General features: G+C 46.0%; 1 protein-coding gene across 2 annotated transcripts in view; it reads left to right on the forward strand.

Moving 5' to 3' along the window:
• The first annotated feature begins 1,022 nt into the window (after positions 1-1,022).
• The window catches only part of LIN9 (lin-9 DREAM MuvB core complex component), a 68,243-nt gene continuing 56,526 nt past the window's right edge, over positions 1,023-12,739 (forward strand). The window contains exons 1-5 of one of the 2 annotated variants that reach the window (XM_047705374.1): positions 1,165-1,272; positions 7,263-7,357; positions 8,447-8,479; positions 10,335-10,429; positions 11,686-11,790. In XM_047705374.1, coding sequence (XP_047561330.1) covers positions 10,427-10,429; positions 11,686-11,790 — 108 coding nt within the window. In that variant the 5' untranslated portion in view covers positions 1,165-1,272; positions 7,263-7,357; positions 8,447-8,479; positions 10,335-10,426. Of the gene's footprint in view, positions 1,273-7,262; positions 7,358-8,446; positions 8,480-10,334; positions 10,430-11,685; positions 11,791-12,739 lie in introns of both variants that reach the window. The other variant, XM_047705373.1, reaches the window with a different exon arrangement.

The raw sequence follows: 12,739 nt of genomic DNA on the forward strand, positions 1-12,739 counted from the left end.
AGATCGAGCCCCGCAACCAGCCCTACATCGGCCTTTTCACTCAGCGCAGAGTCTGCTTGAGATTCTCTCCCTCTACCCCTCCCGTTGGTGCGCTCTCTCTAAAATTCTTTTTTTTAAAGGAGGAGAAGCAAACCTGCATTCAACCAGGCCTGGGCAGGTGCAGACGTGTCTCCCCTTCTTTCGCCTGCCCACCCCAAGGAACTTCTCCGCCAGCAACCATACGTGTCTCCAGGACCGCCCTCTCGGGGCACCGCAATCCACCGCCCACATTTTCGTTAGGACACAGATGCAAGCCGGCTGCATCTGAACAAGCCGGGTTCTGAGTAACAGTACAAAACAGAACCCGGTTGCTCCACGGCTCCAGTGCGCTCAGCAAGCCCCAGCGCTGAGCCTGGCCCCGACCGCGCTTCTAGTCCCCGGAATTCACCTGTGTTGCTTTGTCCTGGCCTCACTCTCCCCGAGACCCCCTGAATTCCCGGAGGGGAAGGCTCAGGGCTCACTAGCGTCTGTTACACGAACTGTTGACAAGCTACGGTGGCTTTATCACGGACGGTGCCATCTCTCCCGCAGCGGGACGAGCTGGCATCGGTGCTCCCGGACTGCCTGGGGCAGGGGTCCCGCCGCCCCGCCGCTGACTCCGGGCGCCGGGCCGGCAGTGCCCTCCCCGCCCGCCGCGAGGTCCTGCGGCAAGCACAGCGGCTGCCCGGCAGCCGGCCGACTGGCCCAAGGCGGGTGACCCGACCGGGGCCCTCCTGCAGGCTCCCCGCGGCGGGGAGGGCCGGACGCGCCGGAAAAGCGCCGGCCGGGCCCACAGGTGCCGCCCGCCCGCCGCGCCTCCGCCCGCCGCGCCCCCGCGTCCTCTCCACCCCCTCATCCCCTCCCCGCCGCAGCCGCAGCGCCGGCGGCGAGCCCCGGACTGCCGGGCGGGCCTCGGGCTCTCTCCGCGCGCTCCGGCGTGGGCCTGGCGGCGCGGCCTCCTCCGCCTCCCTCTGGCCGGCGGCCGGCCGGGGCGCGTGGGGGGGGCGGGGGCCAGGGCGCGGGGCGCGGCCCCAGGCCCTCCGGGCCGCACCCCCTCCCCGGCGGCCGCGGGCGGAGCCCGGCCGCCTCAGCCCGCCGCGGCGGCAGCGGCGCGGCGCCGCGGGCAGCGAGCTCCGCATTCGAACCTCCCTCGCAAAGACAGTCTCCGCCCCACAATGCACTGCGGCGGGCAGCCTTTGAAAAAGCGGCGCGGCTCGTTCAAGATGGCGGAGCTCGACCAGTTGCCTGACGAGAGTGAGTAGCACCTCAAAGCGCCCCCCGCCTCCTGCCGACCGCCCGCCCCCGGGCTGCGCCGGCCGGGACGGGCTGCCGTGCCCTCCGCCGGGCGAGCGGGCCGGCTGCCAGCCCCGCCGCGCTCCCCCGGTGCTCCCACCCCGGGGTTGCCGCCGCGTCGCCGCCTTTGTTATGGTGTCTGTGTGCTGGTTTCTGGGGTGGTGTGAGCGCCGGGGCCGGAAGCCGAAAGCCTGGGGGCCCGGCGCGCGCCCGGCGGACGCGGGGGCCGCTGTCCCGGCCCGACTCGGGCCCCTGGCCGGGTGGGGGAGGAGCGGCCCCGGGACCGCGGGGGCCGTCCGCGCCGCCTGCCCTGCTCGCCCGGCGCGGAGGGACGCCGGGCAGGGTTATGTAACCCGCCCGGCCGGGGCCGCGCGGGGCGGGGGCTAGGGAGGGGCTGCCGGGTCCCGGGGTCGCGTCCTTTCGTGGCTCCTGCCTCTGCAGGCACTCGGGATCCCCGCTGTCCTCCCCCCACCCCCCTCAGGTGTGTCCACCCCTGGAAGTGTTTCCGTGTCAAAGGGCCGGCCCCTTCCCCTGGGACCACAGGTGGCTGTGGACCTTTCCAGGGGGATCCAGGCTGGGCGCCCCAGTGTGCAGGTAGCCCCCAGCCCGCAGACTTCCTGGTGTGTGTTGGTGCCTTCAGAATCACGGGGGTACCTTTCTGCATGGCTGAGAGCATCTCAGCATGGTCACACGGTGCCCTTCCTGACACCCACCCCTGAGATTGCCTGCCTTGACGGTGTTTACTCATCCCGCCGCCTCTGACCTGCACACTCACCGGTGTTTAGTAAGTGCAAGCACCAATTCCGTAGTTTACGCACGGCAGGGCAAAATTCTGTAATTTGCAGTGTTGTATGAAGTATGGAAGAAGGCAGGTATTTGAGTTAATTACAGAAGGGTCCTGATCCACACTCACTATTCGGTTTATGGGTGCCTATCTTCTAGGAGAGTCTTAGAGTAACAGAACAAAAGTCTCAATCATGGCTAAATCCCAACTGTGGAAGCTGGAGGCAGATAGACACCCTTAAAATGGAGATACATACCGCCAACTCTGTTTTTTCTGTGGGGTCTTGTATCCTTAATGTGTTACAAAGTGAAAAGTTCAAGTTAACAAACTGGTGAAAAGAGTTTGTGTTTTAAATTTGTTCTAGACCAGGGGCGCCTGGGTGGCTCAGTGGGTTAAAAAGTCTCTCCCTTCGACTCAGGTCTTGATTCCAGGGTTCTGGGGTTGAGCCCGGCATCCTCTCTGCTCAGCAGGGAGCCTGCTTCCTCCTCTCTCTCTCTCTCTCTGCCTGCCTCTCTGCCTACTTGTAATCTTTGTCTGTCAAATAAAATAAATAAAATCTTTAAAAAATAAATAAATTTGTTCTAGATCAGAGTGAAGTTGCAGTAGAATTTTCTGTTCGAGGGACATACTCGATTTTATAATGTCCAGGAGGGTTAGCCTCGAAGCACCTGGGGCTGCGGAACTCTTCCAGATGTGGCTAGAGTGACGGAGGAACAGAATTTTAAATTTTATTTTATTCTCATTAGTTGAAATTTACAAGGTTATATGTGGCTAGTACTGCATTGGACAGGGCACCTCCATAGGCCATCCATGAGTTTTGTTGTTTCTGGTTTGGAGAACACAGTTGTGATTTCGGATGCCCCCAAATAAGGGTGGGCCTACTAAACAACGTGCTTGTCATCTAAAATCTGTGTTCTCTTTAGAATAGATATTTTATCACAGCTTAGAAGTCACACCCACTAAGCCTGTTATTTTGATAACTGTGGTCATTCTGTTGAGATGACAGGTGTTTTAAATAGCCTTCTTGTAACTGTCATTTGGAATATTCGCTTGTCATTGTTAAACGTTTATTGGGGATTTGGGACGCTTGGGTGGCTCAGTTGGTTAAGCCGCTGCCTTTGGCTCAGGTCATGATCCCAGAGTCCTGGGATCGAGTCCCACATCGGGCTCCTTGTTCTGTGGGGAGCCTGCTTCTCCCTCTGCCTCTGCCTGCCGCTCTGTCTGCCTGTGCTCGCTCTCTCTCTCTCTCTGACAAATAAATAAATAAAATCTTAAAAAAAAAAAAGTTTATTGAGGATTTAACTGTGGCTCTTTGTAGAGACTTGGGACTCACAGTAGGGTTCAAATTCTAGCTGTACTCTCAAACTGTATAACTGACATTTATATTACTTTGTGACATCTCTGGTCCATTGGGATGTATATGGGCGTATACCTGTGTTTGTGTGGTGTAGGTCTTGTGTAGTTGGCCATAACGTGTTGGAAAGCAGGAATTACCTTGCTTCATTGGTCACACGGACCTACATGCATATTGGGTATGTTTAGATACTTGATTTATACTGAATCGAAGGTAGGATAAGAGAACCTGGAGCAGAGTCGGAAAAGGAAAGTGATTTCAGTTTGATACTGGAAATAGCTGTGTGTTCCTCTGCCAGTTTTAGTCAAAGGGGCTAGCTCATAAATTAGCCAATAGCCAGTATAACATTATCAATAATAAAAGCTACCATCTGAGTACTTGCTGAGAACCAGATGCTGTGCATAGCTTGTGATACACATTTGCACACTGAGTGCTCATATCAGTTGACTTAGTACTCTTACCAGCTGGATTGTGTGTGGGGGGAATCAGAGGCTCTCTTCTGCCCAGCCTTTCCTTTGAACTCCCGGACTCAGTATCCCTTGCCTGTTTCACCTCTCAGATGCCTTAGCAGCCCTTCACACTTCACGGGTTCAAGCCTATGTCCTCATCCAGGGGTTCCTGTCTTAATGAACAGCTCCACTGTGCGTTCACTGAAACCTAAATAGCTTTGGTCCTCCGCTCTCTTCCAGGTCCCATACCGAAGCCTTTACTCTGTCTTGTAACTTTTACCTTCTCCGTGTCTGAATCTGCGTACTTCTCAGCATCTCCTGCCCCAGCTCGGGTGACACTCCTGTGCACCAGTCACCATTCACCCACAGCCTGCCCCCACCCCGCAACCTACACATGGCCGGAGCCGTCCTTCCAGAATGTGTACATGTCATCCTGCTGCTTGGAACACTTTCGTAGCCATAAGAGCCTTTGGACTCTGGCCACACTCCACCTCTCCAGCTTCAGTTTGTAGCACTCTTCCTCTCATCCTGTCCCTTTGGGCTAAATTTGGCCTTTTCTTTCCCTGTACTCCCCAGGCTTGCTTTTTTTTTTTTTTTTTGCAAGGCCTTTGCACATGCTGCTCTCATGATCTGGAATCCTCTTCCTTCCCCTCGCTTGCTGTTGACAGCTACTTATCCTTCCGATCCCATTTTAAGCTTCTTTAGAAAGTTATTTTCTGTCCGTGACAAAGATTACATCTTCTTATTAAATCTTTTCCTACTACCGTGGAACTCCTTGGAGGCACCTGTCACAGTTGCAGCTTTACATTTGTCCACAGTGATTGGCTAGAAGCCTCCTGGAGAAGGTACCTTTCTGTTTTGCTTCATGCTTGCATTTCCGGTTCCATGCATAACACCTGGCTCACTTCTTTGACCTTTTTTCATGGCCCTCTTCATTTGCTAGCTACTCCCTAAACACAGTACCCTTTCCCCCTGTTCCTTGCATGTTCTGACTGTTCTATTTCAGGACTTTTTTTTTTTTTTTTTAACTTGTTATTTTCTTCTGCCCAGACTTGTTGCTTGGACCTCCGGCTCCCTTAAGACTAGTCTTTTTTATTTATTTATTTATTTTTAAAAGATTTTATTTATTTAATTAATTCATTTATTTTTTATTTATTTGACAGAGAGAGAGAGGCAGGAAGAGAGGGAACACAAGCAGTGGGAGTGGGAGAGGGAGAAGTAGGCTTCCTGTCGCACAGGGAGCCTGATATGGGACTTGATCCCAGGACCCGGGGATCATGACCCAAGCTGAAGGCAGATGCTTAACGACTGAACCAACCGGGTGCCTCAAAACTAGTCCTTTTTAAATGTGACTTCCTCAGAGAACCCTTCCCTCACTCCCTGTGTAAAGTAACCCACCCCCACGCAGAGATCCCCTCATTTGTTTCCTTTATGACAATGGCCACGCATCATTATCATTTCCTGTACTCGTTTATTGTGTGTCTCTTCCCAATGGAGTGTAAACTATCAGAGAGCAGAGACTTTGTCTCTCGAGCTTCAGGTAACCCCAGCCCCTAGAATAGTGTGGTAGCAGGCATTCAGTGAGGACTGTTGTTGTTGTTGAGTGATCAAAGTAATGGTAGCAATAAGCACGATCTAAAAATTAGCCATGTGCTATGCGCATTGTTATCCAAGCACTTTTACATATGGTAACTTGCATAATCCCCATTTTACAAATGAAGAATCAGCAGCACAGGGAAGTGAACTAAATTGCTTAAGTAACCCAGCAAAGTGGCCGAACCAGGATTCAAACACAGCTAGCCTCCATGTGTGCTCTTGACTGCTATGCTATACCACCTCTCAGAAAAACGGTTAAAAGTGGTAGGTCAGGGGGCGCCTGGGTGGCTCAGTGGGTTAAGCTGCTGCCTTCGGCTCAGGTCATGATCCCAGAGTCCTGGGATCGAGTCCCGCATCGGGCTCGCTGCTCAGCAGGAAGCCTGCTTCCCTTCCTCTCTCTCTGCCTGCCTCTCTGCCTACTTGTGATCTCTCTCTGTCAAATAAATAAATAAAATCTTTAAAAAAAAAAAAAAAAAAAGTGGTAGGTCAGCAGCCCCAGGACAGAGTCTTGCCTTCATGGAGCAGGAATGGATATCCTTGAGGCTCACACCCCTTCCTTCAGATCTTTGCTCAAACATCACCTTTTAGAGAACCTACTCATGAGCACCTCTTAGGAAAATTGTCTTCCCTCTCCCAGCCCCAGCCCACCTTCCTGTTATCCTGCTTTACTCCCCACTCTCCGCAGCACTCACCATCACTCGATGTGTGTGTTTGTCTCCCTTCCCTAGAACTTAACTCTCTGGGCATGGGACTTTGGCTCTTTTTCGTTCTGTTGTATCTCCCGTGCCTATAGCAGGGACTGGGAGCAGGAGTGCAGTTGGCACTCCCCATATTGACTGATGCTACCACTTTTTCTAAGATGAATGATATTTCGGGGTGCCTGGGTGGCTCGGTGGGTTAAGCCTGTGCCTTCGGCTCAGGTCATGATCTCAGGGTCCTGGGATTGAGCCCTTTGTTGGGCTCTCTGCTCATCAAGGAGCCTGCTTCCCCCACTCTCTCTGCCTGCTTGTGATTTCTCTCTCTGTCAAATAAATCTTTTTTTAAAAAATGAATGATATTTCTCTTGGTAGCTACATGGATATGTGTCCTGTCCACTAGCTGCTTCCCAGGTGTGTTGTTCTGTGTGAGGCTTTTTAGCTAGACTTTATGGCCTCTCTCCACCATGTCGCCCCACTGTTCTACTTCCGCTGGTCATTAAACCAGCATGCTGTTTGGTCAGGTGTCTTGTTACCTGGTCTCCACATCTGTGCAAGAGTCTAGAGTGAGAGCGAGGGTGACTTTGGTGTTATGGCGTGTCTGTTCCAGAAGCCTCTCATCCTGCCCTGCAGAGGAGAAGTCAGCTGAAGTTCAGGGATCGGAGTGGCATAAAAATATTTCATAGCCAGCACCGCAGTACATTCTCATTGCTTCTTCTAAGCCTGTTGTCCGTTTATAAGAGTTGTAAATCGTGGCTGCTTCTAACATTAACCACTGCCTGATCTTAGATTATATTCTGGCAAAATTTAATATATATCATAGTAATGAGATGAGAACTAGCTGGTTCTAAAATAAAGCAAATTTTAAAATGATGGATGATATGTAATGATTTGATTATAATAAAAGAAAAAGTGTTCTAAACAGTTTTTTTTTTTTTTAAGTTAAAAGAGGGAGATTTCACTCATCTACAATTCTGTGAATAATTTCTATTTTGGAGCATAAAAAGGATTTTTTCTGTTAATTTTTGTTGTTGTTGAGCTATCATTGACATTTAACATTGTATTCGTTTTAGGTGTACAACATAATGATTTGATGTATGTGAAATGATTGCCTCACCTGGGTTAGTTAACACCCATCACCACACATGATTACAATTTTTTTCTTATGGTGAGCACTTTTAAGATCTATCTTCTTAGCACCTTTCATGTATACAATACAGTATTGTTAACTGTGGTTGCGGGGCTGTGTGGTACATCTCCAGGATTTATTCATCTTGTAACCGGAAGTTTGTACCTTTTGACTGTTTTTACCATTTTGCCCACGTCCCCAACCCCCACCTCTGGCAACTACCAGTCTATTCTCTGTATCTAGGAATTCAGGTTTTGGGTTTGTTTTTTAAGATGCCACATATAAGTGAGAGAGACCATCCTTTTTTTTTTTTTTTTTTTTTTTTTTTGATTGACTTGGACTTCTTTGCAATATACATATCCAATCTGAGATTTTCAGTTTAGTGCTCTCCCTGTCTCATAAAAATGTATTTCCCTGTGGTTTCTCCTGCTTCTCCTCACCCATAGATCCCATCCTTTATTCACACCAGAGCCCGTAGCCCAGTGTGACTTCAGAGTGGGCCTGAGGGTTACCTGCAAGAGAACCCCCGAGGACCTTTGTTAATAATACAGATCCTGCATGCTTGAGGAGCTTCCTGGTTTTTCTAATATACGTTAAGGCTGGTTTCAAGCAGTGAACCCCTCCATCTGTATGCTAGTCCCTCTGGCTCTTCTGAACTCCCTTTTGCAGCTTGGGTCTTGAAGGGTTGCACACACCTGCATTCTAGACTTTCCCAGGCACTTGTTACCTCATACCTATAGCGCCCATGGATGATTTTTATTTTCTCTTCTCTCTGCTGTATTACTGCTTCTGGTCTTTGGTTCAATAAACGTCAGTCCCTATCTCTTATTCTCCAGCACTCGTATACTGGATGGGGATCCAAAATCTCTCTGTGCCTACTCTCCCTCTGCCCTCTCTTGGAGAGGCCTCTGGTTCTCACTTGAACAAGACTCCCAGATCTCTCTCTCTAGCTCTTCCTCATCTAATGGGACTTCTGGCCCATAGCTTGAATGGCTCTCTGGTTACCTCTGATTGCATACCACTGTCACTCCAGCTTCAGCACCACTGAAACTAGACAGGTCACCCTGTAGCCAAGTTCTTTTTCTTTCACGTTGATTATGAAATAATACTGATTTGTTTTAATTGCAGGCTCTTCAGCAAAAGCCCTTGTCAGTTTAAAAGGTAAGATCATAGCACGATTCTGTAGGTATGGCATAAGCTAGAAACTTAATTCATTAAATTGATTTGGGTACAGTCTTTTCTGTCTAAATTAAGATTCAGTATAGCTTTCAAATATTGGTTTTCACTGATGATAATTTTAAATTCATGGGCTGTTTTTAGGAGAATTGGTCCTTGGTTGTTGGAAATTATTAAGAATTTTTTCCCTGAGAACTATTGATTAAAGACTTTTTTCTTTTTTTAATTTTTTAAGTAAGCTCTATGCCTGGTATGGGGTGTGGGACTTGAACTCACCACCTGGAGATCAAGAGTTGCACGACTCCGCCAACTGAGCCAGTCAGACACCCCAAGAACTTTTTTTTTTTTTTTTAAGATTTTTAAGTAATCTCCACACTGAATATGGGGCTTGAACTCATCACCCTAAGGTCAAGAGTCACATGCTCCCCATGAGCCAGCCAGGTGCCCCAAACCCCAGGAACTTTTCAACTAGACATTGCAGACGTCTTACTAGAGTGAAAGCATTTATTGAGTAGCTGTGTTCAGCTGTATTTTTGCTGAAGAGTTTATATTTTTAGCGGGGCACCTTTGTGGCTGAATCAGTTAAGCATCTGGCTCTTGACCTCAGCTCAGGTCTTAACCTCAGGGTCCTGAGTTCGAGCCCTGCATTGGGCTTCATGCTGGGTGTGGAGCCTACTTTAAAAAAAAAAGGAGCTTATATTTTTAGGAAGTCTGCTTTCTAATAATAATGCAAGTCTCTTGAAATAAAAAAATGTCAGTACTTTTCTTTTCCTGAGAACAGGTTTATACATGTTCCTTGCTCTTTCTTTCTGCACATAACTTAGACCAACCCTCTTACTGTAGTTTGTTTTTAATTTTTGCTTGAGCAAGATTCTACTAAGTAAGTACACCTGGAACCAAGCCATGCTCATAAATTCCCTAGTACTTTTAGTTTTGAAAGCTATTGTATTGTGCTTTGGATTGGTGATTTACCAAATCAAGTCCTGGCTTGAGGACACTTACTTCCAGAACTACCCTAATTTATTTGCCTAGCAGGATCAACCCTGGCCCACCTTTTTTCTTTTATATTTAAAACATAACATCTGAAAAAGTATTCCATTATTCTTTTCCTTCCAATATAAAAACTGTTTCTTTTTTTAAAAAAGACATATACAAGTGATATATTTCTTACAGAAAAAAAATTAGGAAATGCTGATAAGCAGCTAGAAGAAATGAAAATAACTCTCTTGGGTGTATTCATCCTAGCTTTCTAGGTCTTTCTCTATATAAACATATCCTTTTTATAAAAACTAAACTACCATTCTGTATTTTCATAATATGTCTAATCAATTACTTGATTGGGTTTTTTCTGGTTGCATACAACTCTGAAGACATTTCTTTGAATCAAGGAAAACAGAAACACCCACACATTTTATTTTTGTATATCTATGGTTTCACTTACTGAAGCAGGAAACATTTAGAAATATACTCTAAATTCAAGGATAGAAGCTTTTCCCATTTTTCCATTGCACTGTTTCAATCAGATTGTACTTAAGCTTCTTAGCAAATTAGAATAAAGGAATTACTAAAAACACAAAGAAAGAAACCACACATATTTTAATGTGAGAATTTAATACTTTCACGATGCAGTGCCTTGTCAAATTATATAGAATTTGGCAAAAAAAAAAAAAATACAGGAGAGATTTTTCATTTGTAATAAACCGAAATTACTGTGATCAGTATATTTTTTCCATATTGGTAAATATTTTAGATATATTGCTATTAATAAAAAGGCAATATTCATTGTATAAAATCCTTTGAACTAAACTGAAATCTTACTAGTAATAATTACTTATTACAGAGGGAAGCTTATCTAACACATGGAATGAAAAGTACAGCTCTTTACAAAAAACACCTGTTTGGAAAGGCAGGAATACGGGCTCCACTGTGGAGATGGTAAGGAATTAGTTCTTCTTACTCTTTAGAATATGACAGCTAAATTGTTTGTATGATTGTCACATGTGTAGCTCTTATAGGACAGTAAGAGTTTTCCAGGGTTCTTCCTGACTCCAAGCATTTGAGTCTTTAAGTGCCATTGAGTGTAGTATACAATCATACTTAGATAAACAGTCTGTAGCTTTTGATAATCTGGTTATCAGTAAGCATTTGTTAAGTAATTGCAGTTTCTTTAAATAGGAGAAAAAAACCTCCCAACAACCCCAAATTATCCTTTATGTAAAAAAGTTCACTCGGTTCTGGTCCCTGCAAAAAGATGTATAAATAAGTGGTGAGATAATAAAATCTTGTGTAGGTCAAGGGTAAATACATGTAAGTTAGAAGGGCAGAAGGGGCTTCTTTCAGGGCTCTGGAGTATTAGACTCTTGGTAGGTTTAATTTTCAGGGGTCAGTGCCTCTAGCCTTGACCCAGTTGGGTGCTGCCCATATGTTGTTAGCCCTCTGTAGCTACCTCCCTTCTGACTAAGCATGGAAGTCCGTCTGCAGCGGTGGGAGAAGGGTTTGAAATAGGATGTTGGTATGATTGGACTATTATTTCTGTTGTTCTGCCTGAACGAGGCCTCTGAACCTGGGGTGGACTGTAAAATTGTTCATATTTTCAGACCCTTTAGTGTATCAAGTCCTCTGAGTACTTCAACAAGTTAGTTCTGGTTCTGTAGTCTTGTTTGGCCTACAGTCACTTACCAAATACCTACGACAGGTGTCTTGTACTGTCACTCACAGATGGAAATTCGGTTAACAATTTTTGGCAACGCATCTAGTACATTATTTTACGTTGAGAGTGACTCTTTAGAGCAATCTAATAACTTCATCCAGCCCACGCAGCCAACACAGCGTGTGATACACCCAACTGCTCTTAATCCAGGCACTAACATCATGAGAACTGGAATTTCCAGAACTTGTTTTCCTCTCGTCACCATTCAAGGCTGCTAAGAATACTCAGGTTCCAGTTTTAATTATTAGCTAGGTGTTTCATTTAGTCATCAGCTAGATGTTTTGATTGTTAAAAAATTGCATAAATATGTACTACTTTGTAAATCTGTTTGTATTGGATGCAGTTTACTTTGTATTACCCATCCTTACCGTTCCAGGCCACTGATAGTCCAGCATTAGCTGTGTCTCTCAAGTATACAATTGTATTTTGGAATAAAAATGGAAAGTGTTCAATCTTTTTATTAAACAAATTTCTACCGTAGCCTTTCAGAAATTCAAAACGAAGTCGACTCTTTTCTGATGAAGATGACAGACAGATAAATACAAGGTCACCCAAAAGAAACCAGAGAGTTGCAATGGTCCCACAGGTATGTGTATCGCTAGTGTTTTGTTCCATGTGAAAGGAAGTGACCAATTGCTCAGCATAATAAAGTTTCTTTTTTATTATTCTGTTATATTTTGAGTAACAAGTTCTTTTTCAAGTCACCGCTCCAACTCAGCTCTTATATTAGTCATCTAAAAAGGTCACTATTTATTGATGGACTTTTCCCGGGAGTAGAAAGCCGGTCCTCAGTCTTACAAACGCACACTTTTAAGCATTGAGAGGAGAGTGACTTTAAGCAGATAGATTTGGCAATAGGGAATCAGTTTGGAGTTTTGCATGGAAATGAGGGGGGGAAAACATTTTACTTTATCACAGAGGAAAGTGTGTTGAAGACTAACTTACCCAAAGGAGGAAACTGTGTAGCATGAAGTCATATCTTCTTTTTCATTTTTGGCATTTTTTTTCAATAAGAGAATAATTTATTTGATTTCCTCTCATTAGTTTTTTAACTTTTTTTGAATTAAAGTGAAATGAACAGACAGGGTTATGTTAGTTTTGGGTATACAGTGCTATGATTCAACAGTTCTATACATTATTCAGTGCTCATCATAAGTGTACTCTTTAAGGATTTATTTATTCATTTTAGAGAGAGAGAACAGGGTGGGTAGGGGTAGAGGAAGAGGGAAAATCTCAAGCACTCTGAGCCGAGCACAGAGCCTGACTCTGGGGCTCAATCCCACAACCCTGAGATCACAACCTGAGCCAAAACCAAGAGTTGGACTCTTAACTGACTGTGCCACCCAGGCGCCCCACGCTAAGTGTACTCTTAATTCCCTTCTCCTAGTTCACCTATCCCCCCACCCACCACCTTCCCTTTAGAATCACCAATTCTCTGTATTCAAGACTCTGGAGTTTTGTTTTGTTTTGTTTTCTTTCTTTCTTTGTTTCTTAAAATCCATGTATGAGTGAAATCATATTTATCTTTTTCTAAT

The sequence above is a fragment of the Lutra lutra genome, chromosome 15 (assembly GCF_902655055.1).
Source record: "Lutra lutra chromosome 15, mLutLut1.2, whole genome shotgun sequence".
Taxonomy (NCBI): domain Eukaryota; kingdom Metazoa; phylum Chordata; class Mammalia; order Carnivora; family Mustelidae; genus Lutra; species Lutra lutra.